At 34.6% G+C, this 18,066-nt stretch overlaps 1 protein-coding gene across 1 annotated transcript; it reads left to right on the top strand.

Moving 5' to 3' along the window:
• Window positions 1-13,662: 13,662 nt before the first annotated feature.
• On the top strand, window positions 13,663-15,081 carry LOC103656331 (olfactory receptor 2T7-like). The gene is given in 2 exon segments (XM_008683701.2): window positions 13,663-13,716; window positions 13,719-15,081. Coding segments are annotated over 2 exon segments (927 nt in total). The 3' UTR covers window positions 14,592-15,081.
• Window positions 15,082-18,066: the final 2,985 nt, after the last annotated feature.

Here is an 18,066-nt window from a genome sequence, read left to right as displayed (position 1 = left end):
GAATTTGCTCACGTCATCCTTCGCAAATGATCTGTGCTGTTAATGATATTGTAAAAAGTAACAAACACTACCTCATCTTCATCAATTCCTATCTTTACTATATTTTTCTCTTTTTCTTTAAAAATTGACTGTGTTTGCTGGATTATGTAGTCAACTTTGTTATGCTAGTCAATTCTAATGTTTGCCTCTCTGCTAAAATGGGGGATCCAAGGGAGCAGGGTCTTTTGCCTATTTTGCACACTAATATATCCCAATAGTCTCAAGAAATGATTGTGCATGGTAAAAACTCAGTAAATATTTATCACATAAATAAATGCCTCATAAAATGTCCACATATGTATGGACCCACTTCTGAATTCTTTATTCTCACAAGGTTTCCATTTCACACTGTTTTACTCAGATAGGTTTAAAATAAATCTGGATTTCTGGTATGACAATTTTAACTGAGTTCTTGTTATTTAACATTGTCTTGCCTGCTGCTGTTGGCCCTTTAATCTTTAAAAGAACAGTTTTTCAAATTAAATATATAGTTATTATTTTTTGAGACTGCAATGAATCTATATTTCTATTTCTGCCTTTATCTCTTCCTCTATTTCTATGTATCTAACTCCACCAATCTCTATATCTATCTATATCTAATCAATATCTCAATTAACCAATTTCATTTGTAACTCAATTCATATTATGTTGAAATATCTTATGGTAAATTACCAACTTTTTTTGTATTGTATTCCTCAATATATTATTATGCTTCCATAAACAGTAAGGATAGTTCATTCACCATTGCTTACACTAAGCACTGTCATATACAACACACCAAATCTCAGTGGTTCACAGTGTAAATATTTATGTCTCAGTTTATTGAAAGTAGTGTTTCTCTATCTTTTGATGTCCTTGTTTGATGTTGAGAATCCAGTAGTTAATTTAACTGTCATTACTTTAATCACTTTATTCTGCAGCTCATTTTGTAATTTTTTTGTTTATCTTTGCTGTTCTGTAATTTCATTGTGAAATCTACTTCTGGTTATCTTTTTTTTTTTTTTTCCTGCTAGGGAGTTATTAGGTATCTTTTATACTGCTGTCTTTTACCAGTGTTGGAAAGGTACCTGCAATTATCACTTAGAGACCATTGTGAGGAGCCCTGGAAATGTGTTCAAGTGACATTTGTTTTTGCAACATATGACATGCTTTCTTTTGCAAATTTTCTCAAAGGAAGATATTTTTACCATAGACTAACTCCATTTGTATTTTGCATATCTGATCACTGGAATAGTGACTCATAGACTATTTTGTAGATCTGATATTTCAAGCACTTTAAAAATTTTTTATTATAATAATATTTTTATTATATTATGTTAGTCACCATACAGTACATCCCTGGTTTTTGATGTAAAGTTCGATGATTCATTAGTTGCATATAACACTCAGTGCACCATGCAATACGTGCCCTCCTTACTACCCATCACCAGTCTATCTCATTCCCCCCCCACCCTCCCCTCTGAAGCCCTCAGTTTGTTTCTCAGAGTCCATAGTCTTTCATGCTTCACTCCCCCTTCTGATCACCCCCCCTTTCTTTATCCCTTTCTTCTCCTACTGATCTTCCTAGTTCTTATGTTCCATAGATGAGAGAAACCATATGATAATTGTATTTCTCTGCTTGACTTATTTCACTTAGCATTATCTCCTCCAGTGCCATCCATGTTGCAGCAAATGTTGAGAAATCGTTCGTTTTGATAGCTGAGTAATATTCCATTGCATATATGGAGCACCTTAAAATTTATTTCTAATCTCAAGGGAACCCAAATAGCCTAAAAATTTTTGAAAATTAAAATCAAATTTAGAGAACACACACTCTTCATTTTAACTCAAAATCAATCAAAGGTATAAATGTAAGAGCTGAAACTTTAAAACTTAAGAAAACTGGAGGAAATTGTTATTATATTGGTTTTGGCAATGTTTTCTTGAATATGACACCAACTTCAAACACAGCAAAAGAAAAAAAAATAGGTAAGTTGGGCTAAATCAAATTTAAAAATTTGTGTTTGTCAAAGGACACTATCAAGAAGATAGAGCTAACTCACAAAATGGGAGAAAATATAAGCAAATCATACATCTGATAAAGGATTAATATCTAGAATACATAAAGATCTCCTAAAACTCAACAACTACAAGACAAATAAATATAATAACTCAATTAAAAAGAAAGAGATTTCTCCAAAGAATATATACAGATGGCCAATAAGCGTATGAAAAGACGTGTAACATTATTAGCTTTTAACAAAATGTACATTGTTACCACAATTAGATACTAATTTGTATTCATTGAAATGGAAAAAAAGAGAATAAATGTTGGCAAAAATGTGGAAAAATTGGAACCCTTGTGCTTTGCTGGTGGGAATATAAAATACTGCAGCTGCTCTTTTTATTTTTTTTTTAAACTTCAGAAGTAGAATTTAATGATTCTTCAGTTGAATATAACACCCAGTGCTCATTACATCAAGTGTCCTTAATGCTTATCACCCAATTGTCCCTTTCCCACACCCACCTTGCCTCCAGCAACCCTGTTTGTTTCCCAGGGTTTGCTTATGGTTTGCTTCCTTCTCAATTTTCATCTTATTTTGTTATTCTTTCCCTTCCCCTGTGTTCATCTGTTTTGTTTCTTAAATTCAACATATGAGTGAAATCATATGGCATTTGTCTTTCTCTGACTTACTTATTTTGCTTAGCATAATATCCTCTAGTTCCATCCACATTGTGGTAAATGGCAAGTTTTCATTCTTTTTGATGGCTGAGTATTATTCCACTGTATATATCTACCAGTTCTTTATCCATTCATCTGTTGATGGACATCTGGGCTCTTTCAATATTTTGGCTATTGTGGACATTGCTGCTGTAAATATCGGGATGCATGTGCCCCTTCAAATCGCTATGTTTGCATCCTTTGGGTAAATACATAGTAGTGTTATTGCTGGGTCATAGGGTAGTTCTATTTTTAACGTTTTGAGGAGCCTCCCTACTGCTATTCAGAGTAGCTGCACCAGTTTGCATTCCCACCAACAGTGTAACAGTGTTCCACTTTCTCAGCATCCTCGCCAACATCTGTTGTTTTCTGAGTTGTTAATTTCAGCCATTCTGATGGGTGTGAGGTGGTATCTCATTGTGGTTGTTATTTATAGAGCTGCAACCACTTTTGAGAATAGCTTGGCAGTTCCTCAAAAAGTTAAACATAGAATTAATCTGTGATCCAGCAATTCCACTTCTAGTTATACATCCAAAGAAAATAAAAGCAAGGACTCAGTCAACCAATGTTCATAGCATTATTAACAATAACTAAAAGGTGGAAACAACCCAAACATCCATCAACAGATGAATAGATTTTTTAAAATGTGATATTTAAAACAATGTGATGTTATTCAGCCTTAAAAATGAATACATTTCTGATATAGGCCACAATATGGGTGAACATTGAAAACATTGTGCTAAGTGAAATAAGCTTAAATATATGGCATGATTCAATTCTTATGAGGTACCTAGAATAGACAAATTCAGAGAGACAGAAACTAAACATTAACAGGGTCTTGGAGCAAGGGGATGATGAGTTATTTTCTAATGGATATAGAAGTTTTATTTGGGATGATGAAAAAGTTCTTGACGTTGATGGTTGTGATAATTACAAAACATTGGGAATGTATTTAATACTTCTACATTGTACACCCAAAAATCATTAAAATGATAAATTTTATGTTCTGTATATTTTATCACAATAAAAATATTTTAAATTATTTAATAACAAAAAGGACATTTAAGCACAAACTAATGGATTATTAATTAAAAGTAATTATGAGTTACTAAGTATCTATATAAAGTATTCTGCTATTAGAGAAATAATAATAAAATATATTTACAACATGTCATAATTGGAAAAGACATATTTTAGTAAAAATAACATTTTGGAGTTTTACAATTCATTTAGAGAAGTAATTGGATAGGATATATTGATATGGATTCATCGAGTGATCATAAAATATACCAACATGACTACACACACACACATACACACATGAATATATTAGCAATACATTTTTTGAGAAAAAAAATCTCTACCTATCTATCTGACACATAATACTGATATGTAAGTAGATAAGATAAAACTCATAATGTCGACAGCCTTGGTGGCTGCTTTCACAAAACATTATCTTGTCAGAGACTCTCTCTCTCTTTTTTTTCCCCCCTGTTTCAACCTCCACTCTTCCCTGGCTTTCTCTTTGGTTTCCTGGATCACATTCCTCAGGAAAATACTTGCAATTCTGTATTTATTTCCCAAGATCAATTTTTCTGGGAAGCTTAGGCTAGGCATGTCATATATGAAAGTAATTTAATAACAATTATCAAAATTGAACCCCAATTCTTAACAAGTAGGAGACACTGAAAGAAACTTTTCTAAAGTATCAGAATAGTAATTAAAAAAAAATCCTCAGATGACCATACTAGGAAAATTGTATTATTTTTCTTTTCTTTCTATAGAAAATGGCATTGTCTTATAAAGGTCAATTACAGAATATGAAGCTCAAAATTTTTGAAAAAAAAACCAGTTAAAGTGGTGTGTTAAGCAGTTAAATGATAACAAAATTAAGTTAGTGTTTTTCTGGATTCCTTTTAGATATTTATCTGTGTTTTAAATGTGCAATCTGAAGGGATTTCTTTTTTCACCTGAAGAAAATATTTATCTGTATCTAGTAATGTAAGAGTGATTTTGTAAACTTTTTCTTAAGGAAGACTTCCAAATCATGTAAACTTTAGGATCAGAAAACTTAAAATTTGGGGCGCCTGGGTGGCACAGCGGTTAAGCTAAGCATCTGCCTTCGGCTCAGGGCGTGATCCTGGCGTTATGGGATCGAGCCCCACATCAGGCTCCTCCACTATGAGCCTGCTTCTTCCTCTCCCACTCCCCCTGCTTGTGTTCCCTCTCTCACTGGCTGTCTCTATCTCTGTCAAATAAATAAATAAATTCTTTAAAAAAAAAAAGAAAACTTAAAATTCAACCCTCATTTATGCACACAACAGGGAGAGGTAAATGTGAGTTGTATGATAAAGAGACAAGAAGGAGATAGCAGCACCACAAAGCCCTATGACCTAGGAGTCCCCCCACCCCAGAGTAGAGTGAGCACTTGTCAGAATACTGGAAAATAGATGAAAAATGATTTTATTGCTCTTCAGATAACTCAAAGATTTCAATTTTTTATTTCTTTTCATTATTTCACTATATATTTTTCCTTTTTTTCTTTTTTTTATTATGTTCAGTTAGCCAACATATAGTACATCATTAGTTTTTGATGTCATGTTAAATGATTCATTAGTTGTGTATAATACCCAGTGCTCATCACAACATATATTTCAAATGTTTTCCAATGCTGATAGTTTTGTTATAACTCCTTACAACTCATTAGAAGTTATTAGAAACACAAAATCGTTACACATTAAGTGGATACTTTAGTGACAGTGTGCAAAAAATATATATTACGGGGGCGCCTGGGTGGCTCAGTCATTAAGCGTCTGCCTTCAGCTCAGGGTGCGATCCCAGTGTTCTGGGATCGAGCCCCGCATCAGGTTCCTCCACTGGGAGGCAGCTTCTTCCTTTCCCTTTCCCCCTGCTTATTTCTTCTCTCACTGCCTGTCTCTCTCTGTCAAATAAATAAATAAAATCTTTGTGGGAAATGTTAAAAGTGAAAGAAACTTCCAAATAATTCCATGAAAAAAAAAGTGAAATAATCATCATAATAATTAATTTTAGTGTAGTGTCTCACAACTCGATTTATATGGGGAGTTTAATTATTGTAATTCTTTGTAGATTGAAAGGTTACATTTTCAAGAATTAAAAAAAAAGGTGAATGAGATTATCACATCTATATTAACTGTGTAATTGTAAGCTAGGGACGATGTACCACAGGGACTAATATTCTGATGTCAATTACTCTTCCAGATCAAAGTATTGGTCTACACTGATGATTCAACCTTTCTTATTTAAGTTGATGACCTCTGTTTTTAGCAGCCTACATAATGTAGCTAGTGACAACTCTCCTTGCACATCTTTATTAAGCATTTAAGGACACAGGCTGATCCATCTCTATGTCTTCAATCTATTTGCCTATTCTTTCCTGTTTTAAAGCCTTTCACAATGGTTGGAGACTGACCCTTATCTTTAAGTCAACAAAATGTAATTCCATGCTCAAGACACAGAAATATTTCATTCTTTGAATCCATAACCATTCCCTGCCTTCATTCCTTTTTTCTGCTTCTCTTCTGTCCTCTTTGCTTTGTTTTCCTTTACAAATTCTCAGTTTGAAAGATCTGATTCATGCCTCTTCATTACCCACACTTAACAGAAAAAAAAAATGAGAAATTCCATTTGTTGTTTTTGTTTTTGTTTCAGTTCAGTAAGATTTTTCTTTGGCCAGTAGATATCTGACCTTCAGTTTAAACCATACAATTTAGGGGAGACTACTGTGTCAGGTAAGTAATTTTGAGGACTTTCTTGTCAATCAATTGTTGGATGTTTGAAATATTTGATTCTGGACTTAGTTTTTGGAAAGCTAGTTCTAACCAGGGATATATTAAGGAATATTGAGGTTTAGAACCCTCAGCATTCTAAATATAGGTATTATGGATCATGTTCACATGTTATTCATGTAAATTTTATAACCTTTGATTTCATTTATTCTCTTAACCAATATAATAAATTCAGTTTTCTATTATGTATATCAGAATGTTCGTGATTTTTCTGACCAGAACATTTCTTTATGGATTTATTTCAATGTCAATATTCAACAAAGTTTTCACTATTGAAAAAGTGCATTCATTTATATAATTTTGAAGTGTTTATAGGGGTAGGAATTTATCTAATTTGTTTATAGGATTCCATCTCCTCAAGTAATTCATGAATTTCTTTAAAGAAGATTTAGCTAGGAAGATCCTACATATCCTGCTCTAAAAAACTGCTCCACCACCTTTTTTTTCAAATAATAATTTTTTTAAAGATTTTATTAATTTATTTGACAGAGAGAGAGAGAGAGAGACAGCCAGCAAGAGAGAGAACACAGCAGGGGAAGTGGGAAGAGGAAGAGCAGGGAGCCCTATGCAGGGCTCGATCCCGGGACCCTGGGATCACGCCCTGAGCCAAAGGCAGATGCTTAACGACTGAGCCACCCAGGCGCCCCTCAAATAATTTTTTTTTTATTATGTTATGTTAGTCCACCACACTTTCTTATTTTATATTTAGAAATTGTAGAAGGCAGATAAGACAGAAAATATGAGTGGCTTGCCAGATATCCAGAAGCTCATAAATGATGAAGATAGAATGTGAAAACTGGTTTCTGATTCCAAATATTGTTTAGTGTTCCAGCATTCCATCCCAAATGCTAAGGAAAATGGGTTTCAAGAGTGGAAATAGGAGAAGACCTCAGTGGAACTGTTCTTGAGATTTAGCTGAGAAGGTTATCATGCCTTTAGTCTGTTTTTAGAAGGAAGGCTGGACCTTTGATTTTGCCAATATATATGTTTTTTACCCTTCTGAATAAAGATTCCCCAAATTATTTATTTTTTAAGTTTTTATTTAAATTCCATTTACTTAACATTAGTGTAATATTAGTTTCAGGTGTACAATTTAGTGATTCAACACTTATATATAGTCCCCAATATTCATCACAACAAGTATAATCCTTAATCCCCATCACTTATTTAGAAAAAATATTTTATTCCAAAATTAGAAGTGAGGCTTTATAAGAAAAGCCTGCTGGGGAAGAAACATAATGGACTAGATTAAACATAGGATTAAATGACTTACATTTAATCCTATGAAGGGGGGTAAACAGAAGGGGGAATGAACCATGAGAGAACCATGAGAATGGACTCTGGGAAACAAACTCAGGGCTTCAGAGGGGAGGAGGGTGGGGGATTGGGATAGGCTGGTGATGGGTAGTAAGGAGGGCACGTATTGCATGGTGCACTGGGTGTTATACGCAAATAATGAATCATGGAACATTACATCAAAAACTAAGGATATACTGTATGGTGACTAACATAACAAAATAAAAATTATTATTAAAAAAAAAAAAAAGAAAAGGCTGATGATGACCAGACAAGGAGATGGGTAGGGAAATGGGCAAAATACATGAAGGGGATTAAGAGTACACTTATTATTATGAACACTGAGTAATGTATGGAATTATTGAATCAATATACTGTACACTTGAAACTAAAATAACATTGTATATTAACTATACTGGAATTAAAATTAAAATATTAATAAAAAATAAATGACTTACATAGTAAGGGTCATCTTTTTCCCTGTTTATCTAGGTCACTTCCCATTTATGCCACTTATCCTACATCCTGTCTGGCCAATCCTTTTTGCATTCTCAAACAACTGAATTAGGTGGTAAGTAAGCATTGTGCCAGCCTTTGATACAGAGTTGCATTTGAAAGCAGAGTGACAAAAAAAAAAAAAAAAAGGAAAAAAAGCTAGCTACCCTCTATTGGATCTGCTATTCTTGGGAAGAATAGATATGGAAAGCACAGGCTAAGATTCAAAAATTTAATTGTCACTGCTATTGGAGGACTCAGGACTAACATAAAACCCTCTGTTTTTCAGTATCCATTTTTCATACCATTATTTCCACATGCAACATGTGTGAAATTTCATTTCACCTATGATGATGTGTTCTCTGTCTGTTTCAACAGAAAGAAGTAGTGGACCTCAGGGAGGTCATCCCTATTATTTATTCACCTTTGGATTTGTTTATTTGAATAAATAGAAATCATAGAAAGTTTTCAACAAAAAGCAAAATATATTTTATACTTATTTAATTATGACACATTTAAAATTATGATAGCTGGATTAAAATAGAATTACACATTAATCACAGACCTGTATGAGGAATAATTTCCAAATCAAATTCAGAGTTCAAAGGGACAAAATAAGTATTGTAACACATAATAGTGTAAACTGTTTGCCTGAATATAAAATAAAGTTATAATTGCAAGTAATACCTCAGGTAAAATCATTGCAATGAATATTATACATAAAACAATGTCCTTATCCTATAGTGAAAAACGCTAATTCATGAAAAATCCCCAAAATAGAAAAGGGCAAGGATCATGACAATGAAATCCCAAAATTATATGTATATTTTTTTCAGATTTCTTACTATTCAAAGAAAGTCTCATTAAAGCAAATGCTAGAGAACCATACCCCAAGGGTGTTCGGTTTTTGTTCTTTTAGCATCACTAGTCACCAACTTTGTATGTCAATGTGGCATTGGACTTCAAAAGCCTTATAAGCCATCTTCAGTAGTCTCTCCCATAAAATTAACCACAGGATTATACACTGTAAGCAAACTTAGATGCAATGTGAATGTCAACCAAGTAATGAATAAGTAAATTCATGTTACATCATTCAACCATAATGATATTCTGTGTAAAGACTGCACATTTACATAGAAAAGGCACACTTTTATGTGTAAGAGGCATTTAACGCTATTACATATATAAACAAAATTGAAAGTATACTAAGATAAAAAAAATGCATAGACGTATAAATAGTTATTATCTGGGGAGATGGAGTATTCCAGATAACTCCTTTCCGTCTTCTTATTTTCCCAGTATTCTTTAATGTTGTTTAACTGTTTTATAATTTTTAAAATTCAGGTCATGAGTCAACACTGACAGAATGAGAGTAAGATGCTTTTAAGATCTGAAGATCTATAGGGCTGCTGAAATCTCCCTTTCCCTTTGTGTGGAGTGCTGGGAGTTCTCTAGGGCCTTGTTAGTGGGTTTCAGCACCAGGAATATTCATGGTCAGGGTGGGGGACACCTGTGTCATGAAAGGGAGATTTTTGGGACAATTGGTCTCCCTTGGGCTTTGATGTTCCCCTTGGAACAATACTAGTCACTGTTCTTGGTTTCTATTAACCATCTACCAACCTCTGAATTTATGTTGAAATAATGAGCAGAGCCCTCTAAGGAGCTTGTTCTTATTGAACTGATGGGTAGGGCTGAGTGGGCATTTCCTTCTCTCTCCATCTTCTGGATTGCCTCTGAATATTTTCTTTTAATTTCCCTAGTGTTTTAACACAGTGGAAACAAAAATAAAGACAGAAACAGAACAAGGACTCACATTAGGAAACAATTGGTGAAAGCCTTGATGTAAAGCTAGCAATATTTCAAGAATGAGAAAGCAAAAATCTGTAAGGATATAATGTGAACCTCATTAGTAAAAGTCTAGCCAAAAATTTACTTTTCATAGTTACAGATCTATCTGTTGTGACAGTTTTGGTGAAATATACATAGAGACCTGATATGAATTTCTCATCAATCAGCCAGTAGACTTTAGGTCCCATTGTCCTCTTCCCTGCTTTTTTCATAATTTCCAATATACACCAGGCAGGGAGAAGTCAAAACCCCAGAGGCTTTAATCAAAACCATTCTTAAAGTGCACCTACAGTCATACATATTGTAAGGGTTCTTACTATGCTTCAGTTCTAGTCTCCTTGAAGGCAGGAGACTTGCACAACCTTTAGGTCCTTTCAGAATTTAAAACTTTTACTCACCCAGTGTGCTTCAGAAGAAATATTTTTTTTTAAATGAAAAAGTTGATCTCTACTTAGGCTTATTGAAAACCAGCATAAAGCAATTATTCTGCCACTGGTAAACTAGAGTCATGTGTTCCTGAGAAGGTCTCTTAACCTCAAGTCTCACTCTTTTTTCATCAGTAGAGTTTCATAGGGTTGTTGAATACATTAGTTAAACAATATATATGAATCTCTAAGCAGAAAACACTGTTAATGTGTTCTTACTGCTATTTACAGATGAATGAATATAGAGATAACATCACTTTTTTTAAAAAATCTAATTTACTCTTACATTTAATGTTTTGTTCAGCTGTTTATAATTTGGGGTGTATTCAATTCTGGGTGACTCAATTAGATGAAGATATTTAGAGCCACCATATTCCAGGAAAAGGGAAGTACTCTCCAGTAGATATCTAACAGTAGCCATCGGTAATTTAAAAAAAAATTAAGTTCATTAGTTAACATACTGTGAAATATTAGTTTCAGGTGTAGAGTTTACTGATTCAATACTTCCATACAAAACCTGATGCTCATCAGATTAGTCCCCATCACCTATTTCACCCATCTTCCCCACCCTCCTTCCCTCTGATAACCATCAGTTAAGAGTCTGTTTCTTTATTTGCCTCTCTCTCTTTTTTCCCCTCTGCTCATTTGTTTTCTTTCTTTCTTTTTTTTTTTAAGATTTTATTTATTTATTTGACAAGGAGAGAGACAGCCAGCGAGAGAGGGAACACAAGCAGGGGGAGTGGGAGAGGAAGAAGCAGGCTCATAGTGGAGGATCCTGATGTGGGGCTCAATCCCATAACGCCAGGGTCACGCCCTGAGCCGAAGGCAGACGCTTAACCGCTGTGCCACCCAGGCGCCTCCATTTGTTTTCTTTCTTAAATTCCATGTATGAGAGAAATCAAATGGTATTTGTCTTTCTCGGACTGACTTATCTCACTTACTTCAAAAGCTAATGATGTATTATATGGTGACAAACATATAATAAAAAATTAAATAAAAAATACTTTCTAGCACAGAGGTAATTTTAAATTCTCTAGTAGCCACATCAAAAATGTAAAAAGAAACAGGTGATATTAAATTTTAGTCTATGCTATTTAACTAAATTTATCCAAAATATTGTCATTTCAGCACATAACCAGTAAAAAAAAATGAGATACATTGCATATCTTTTTTTTTTTAATATGAGTCAAATTCTTAATGTAATTTTTGCTCTTGGAACATCTCCATCCAGAACACCCATGTTGCAGGTCCTCAACAGCATCATGCTGCTTGTGACTACCATCCTGGACAGGGAAGATTTATATGCTGCTGATAGAAAATGTCCAAACAGTCTACCTGTTCATAAATGTGGTAAACTATTATTTAACTGAAATAACTATATACACATAATTAAACTTCAGGGTTGAGCAGAAAAGTCACTCTTTGGAAGACAATGATCTCCAGTATTACTTAAAACAGGTTTTTTTTCTTCTTTTTTTCTATTAAAAAGTTGTTCAGTAATTATTGCTACCATCTCACTAATCATGCTAATGAGTTGTGGGATATTAATCAGTGGTTTTCTGTTAAAAGAAGGAAAATGAACACCACTTGACCCTAAACATTTTCTCCTTGATTATCTCTTTTTCTAAAAATTCTTAGATTGTTTCTCAGAGCATTTTTTTTATTTCAACATAGATTCATTATTTGTATATATCCAAACCCTAATAAATATCAGCTAAGCCCCTAAATTTGCAATGTACAAATGTGTCAAGTGTAGTATAGTGTTTATAACAACATTATTTATAATAGTCAAATTATGAAACCAGCCCAAGTATCTATCCATAAATGAATGGATAAAGAAGATGTGAGATACACACACACACACAGACAAACACACACACACACACACACACACACACACACACTGGAATAGTTTCAGCCATAAAAAAGAATGAAATCTTGTCATTTGTAATGACATGGTTGGGGCTACAGAGTATAATACTAAGCAAAATAAGTCAGTCAGAGAAAGACAAATACAATATAATTTCACTCATATGTGGAATTTAAGGGAAAAATGAGCAAAGAAAAAAAAGAGAACAAAGAAAAATAAAAGAGAGAGAGAGAAAAGGGGAGACAAACCTAGAAACAGACTCTTAACTATGGAGAACAAACTGATGGCTACCAAAGGGGAAGTTGGTGGGGGATGGTTAAATAGATGACGTGGATTAAGAAGTGAACTTGTTGTGACAAGTACTGAGTGATATATGGAATTATTGAATTACTATATTGTACACCTGAAAGTAATATAACACTATATAGTCATTATATTGGAATTAGAATAAAAAAAAAAGAGTAGTGTAAATAAAAGTAGTTATCCTTTCATAGGCAAAATACATTCTCTTTATCAATGGTTTTCAAAAAGAACTAGAGCCCCTTGTAGGGGAGAAATATAAAGTGGGTATTTTGCTCCTTCTTTACCGACTGTTCTATCCCTATTAAATCAGACAAGTTTTAATTTTTCTCTTTTATGTGTATTTTCCTCACTGTAGTAAGGACAAAATTATTTTTTGTAATTTTAAGTAAAGACAAAATTATTTTTCTTAAATAAATGAATGAATAAATAAATAAATAAAATAAATATTGTTGAGCAAATGACATAAAATGTTTTCACTATGACCTCTAAGTTTAAAAGTAATAGCAAATCAAGTATGTCATCCTTCAGTGAGTGACTGTATGGTGTGGCATACATAAATCTTCTAAGGATGTCCTTCCAGGAAGTTGAAATTTTTGAGATTCATGAAGGAGGTGGGTCATCCTTAGGGCCCAAAGGTAAAGACTAATTTCTCAAAGCAACTTATAATCCTAGGAAACATTAGAAAAAGGGGGAAATTACATCATGAGATGAGATTCATTTGTCTTGATTTTGTCCATGGCTGCATCATAATGTTTTAAGCAAACCAACTATTTATGTTTTGTGTCCAAATTTCCCTCTCATATCTATGTATTTTTAGCGTAACCTACAGAGCTATGGAGTGGGGCAATTATTCCATGTATGCCGACTTTGTTCTCCTGGGCTTGTTCAGCAACACCCGTTTTCCCTGGCTTCTCTTTGCCCTCATCCTTTTGGTCTTTGTCATCTCCATAGCCAGCAACACCATCATGATCATTCTCATCCACATGGACTCCCGCCTCCACACCCCCATGTACTACTTGCTCAGCCAACTCTCCCTCATGGATATCCTGTACATTTCTACCATTGTGCCAAAGATGCTGGTTGACCAGATGGTGGGCCAGAGGGCCATATCATTTGCAGGATGCACTGCCCAGCACTTCATTTACTTGACCTTGGCAGGGGCTGAGTTTTTCCTCCTAGGACTCATGTCCTATGACCGCTATGTAGCCATCTGCAACCCCTTGCGCTATCCTGTCCTCATGAGCCGAAAAGTCTGGTTGTTGATTGTGGTGGCAGCCTGGCTGGGAGGGTCCATAGATGGCTTCCTGCTTACTCCAGTGACCATGCAGTTCCCTTTCTGTGCCTCTCGAGAAATAAACCACTTCTTCTGTGAGGTCCCTGCCCTTTTGAAGCTCTCCTGTACTGACACATCAGCCTATGAGACAGCCATGTATGTCTGCTGCATCATGATGCTCCTCATCCCTTTCTCTGTCATCTCAGCCTCTTACACAAGGATTCTCATCACTGTTTATAGGATGAGTGAAGCAGAGGGGAGGCGAAAGGCAGTGGCCACTTGTTCTTCACATATGATGGTTGTCAGCCTCTTCTATGGTGCTGCCATGTACTCCTATGTGCTGCCTCATTCTTACCATACCCCTGAGAAGGACAAGGCTGTGTCTGCCTTCTATACTATCCTCACTCCCTTGCTCAACCCACTCATCTATAGCCTCAGGAACAAAGATGTTACGGGGGCTCTAAAGAAAGCTCTGGGCATGTGTTTGTCCTCAGGAAGTGTATCCACTTTCTAAAGAAACTGCATTTACCTCTTGAGATTTGAAGAAAAGAATAAAAAACTTTATCATTACCTTAGGATTTACATATTGGAAACTTAACAAGTCATTCACATGCTAGCAAACAAAGGTGGGGTACTTTTGGGATTTAGAAAGCTGACTGTGGGATTTTGAGAACTTGGCCATTTTTTTGAAAAGTATAATTATTCTGAACAGTGGATGGTTTGAGATGGAGTGGGAATAAAGTTGGATTTTCAGTAGTCACTTCTCTGCTTTCCACGAAGCATGGATGCCATTGGAAACCATGCATTTGTCCATTTCTTGCAATGGTCAGTTGTGGCAAAGGAAATGCTCATCTTCAGCTATTCCTCTGACTTCTCCACCACAGTTTGTCTCTTAGAAACTTTACAAATTGACCACTTCAAAGAAACCAACTGTCCAAATATTGTTTTGATTGTATTTCAAATGTTATTTCAATCTCTACAAATCATGTTTTTGTTACTCCATATTTAATTCAATGAAACCAATATTTGCATCATTGTCGGAAAAAAATGGCTTGACTTTATGTAATTAATTTTCTCAACTGAATCTCATCAAAATGCCTTATAAACACAATGGCACAAATCGAATTTTAGAGGAGGCCAGAAACTTTATTTTCCTCCCCTTAAAGTTTTATTAAAATCATCCCAGAACAATGAATTAAATGTTAAAAAAAAGTGTGGTTTTGAGACGTTGGCAAACATGGATTGCTCCTACATTTTCTATCCCTCCTTACCCCAAACTCTTTTTTTGTTTTAAGATTGTATCTATTTATATGACAGAGAGAGAGAGAGAGGGAAGGAGGGAGAGAGCATGAGCCAGGGGGAGTGGCAGGGAGCTCCACCAGATGTGGGACTCAATCCAGGAAGCCTGTGATCATGACCTGAGCCTGAGGTAGCAACCTAATGACTGAACCACCCAGGTGCCCCCTTACCTCAAACTCTTAATGATATCATTTAAAAGGAATAACCAGGGCAGTTGGAAATACCATCTTTCTTACTGTATTTAAGTTGTGTGATGGCCTAACATTTTATTTTTAACAATTCTTATACAAAAGAATGAGTTTCTCTTGAGAGCTAAAGGTTGATTTATTCTTTTGGAAATTAATATACTTATTATTCAATTATTGTTACTCACTTTTTGCATTTTTATATTTTTTTTAAATTTAGTCTAACTTATTTAATTATTTTAATAATTGTACATTAACCAGTATTCTTCTGAGGTAGAGAAAATTATTTGTATCTCTTTTTCATTCTTTTCCTTACTTGACAAATCTCATTCTAAGTTATCTGCCTTTCCAACTTCCTGCTTTCATATCTTAGAGTTTACTTATCTTATATTTCATTATCTATAAAGAAAATATTTTGCAACACAAAGAACAACTTGTGATTATATAAAAGCTCATTTAAAAAATCTGAAAGCATTAGGGTGGTTTAAATGTGTATAGACTAGTCCACAGGGAGTTGACATGTTTCCAAAAATCCAGTGCTTTTATACTATGAAAAAGAAAAGGAGAAACATCTCATTATAGAGCTTTAAAAGACAACTTATTTTTCTGTCTTGCATTTCCACAGATGACAGTTGGGTGGTGGTATTGTTTCTTACCCTTAAATGTGGGCATCTGTCTTATATTTTCATTAATAACACTCAAATTGGAAACAGAATCTGGAGTTACCCTTTAGATTTTGCCACTATATTTTGATATCCTAGGATTCCTCACTCCAACCCTTCACTCTCTTTGAACTTCATTTTCTTTTTTTTTTTTTTTATTTTATTTTTTTTTTTTTTTATTTTTTAAAGATTTTATTTATTTATTTGACAGAGAAAGACAGCCAGCGAGAGAGGGAACACAAGCAGGGGGAGTGGGAGAGGAAGAAGCAGGCTCATAGCGGAGGAGCCTGATGTGGGGCTCGATCCCATAACGCCGGGATCACGCCCTGAGCCGAAGGCAGACGCTTAACCGCTGTGCCACCCAGGCGCCCCTGAACTTCATTTTCTAATACTTGTGTCATGCAGAGAATGACTTAGACCAGGACTAGCCAACTTAGTGCATTTTCTGACTTGGAAATAGTGCATATGATTTATAAGTGGATTCTTGTAGGAAAGATATAGAGAGATTAGTAAAATTATAATCTCATTATAGACAAATTTTGCCATTGTAACTCTTGTAAAATTCTAAGTATAGATATGTTTACTATGTAAAATTGAACAAATTAATTTCTTGAACTCCTACTTCTGAATTATTAAATTAGGATATTCTAACCTATTTCTTACCTCAGAACAATAATTCTAAGAGAATATGTGATTACCGGTGCAAAGCGATTTTAGCTTTGGAAGGTGCTATATGCTATGATGTATTATTATGATTAACTCATCACTATAGAGCAGAAATAGTGAAACCTGCTTCTCGCATCCACTTCTATTCCAGTCTTGTCTCTGGACACTGCATTTAAAGCAAAATTCTTTCTTGCAGAGATGAGGTTACAGAGGTGATCAATGCCTCTAACTCCAACATAAGACCTTTAATAAAACATACAGTAAATGTTTTAAGGACTGCTATTAGTCTGACTGGCCATCACACATACTTCTGGTAGAATAAGTGATTGTCTCTAATATATCTTGAGGGGCTGAGTGTCATAAGGTCCCTTCACATTGATTTTCACCTAACCTCAGAAATTAAAAAATATAGGCAAAACTCCTCAAAATGAAGATAGTTTCTTCCCCCCCCCCCACCTCCCACTCAACCAACTTGACTCCTTACTTTCTCAACCTAGTGAATCAAAATGGCTGCATGCTTCCAGGCTTATCTCTCATGTATGTTTGTTCGTTTTGTGTTTTTTTTTGTTTGTTTGTTTTTTGTTTTTCCAATTTAGTTTTGGACATAAAGTTGGCACTCAAATTATATAAATTGAATGAAATATAGTATGTCATTAGTTTCTGATGTAGTATATGTTGGCTAACTGAACATGATAAAAATGCAAAAAAAAAGAATGAATGAAATAAATGTCAAATGTTCTATAATACAGTTCCTTTCCAACATCAGTCCATTCTCTCCTTTCTAGAGTAGTATGAGCACATTCATAGCATATTTGTCATTAGAGGGCTCTGCCTTTCCCCCAATTGAAGTCTTTTTTCCCCTCCCTCTTTCTTATACCGATTCTTCTCTTCCCTGATTTACATCCCTCTATCTTCCATTCCTAACATGCACTACCTCCTTTTTTTCTTTTTTTAAAGCTTTTATTTAAATTCCACTTAAATTATTTAAATTCCATGTAGTTAACATACAGTGTAATATTAGTTGCAGGTGTACATTTAAGTGATTCAGCACTTAGACACAACACCCCAGTGCTCATCAGGAGAAGTGCACTCCTTAATCTACATCATCTATTTAACCCATCCCCCCACCCACCTCCCTCTGGTAACCATCAGTTTGTTCTCTACAATTAAGAGTCTG

Source organism: Ursus maritimus, unplaced genomic scaffold (assembly GCF_017311325.1).
Source record: "Ursus maritimus isolate PB19 unplaced genomic scaffold, ASM1731132v1 scaffold_5, whole genome shotgun sequence".
In the NCBI taxonomy this organism is placed as follows: Eukaryota; Metazoa; Chordata; class Mammalia; order Carnivora; family Ursidae; genus Ursus; species Ursus maritimus.
This window is presented reverse-complemented; position numbering and strand designations above follow the sequence as displayed.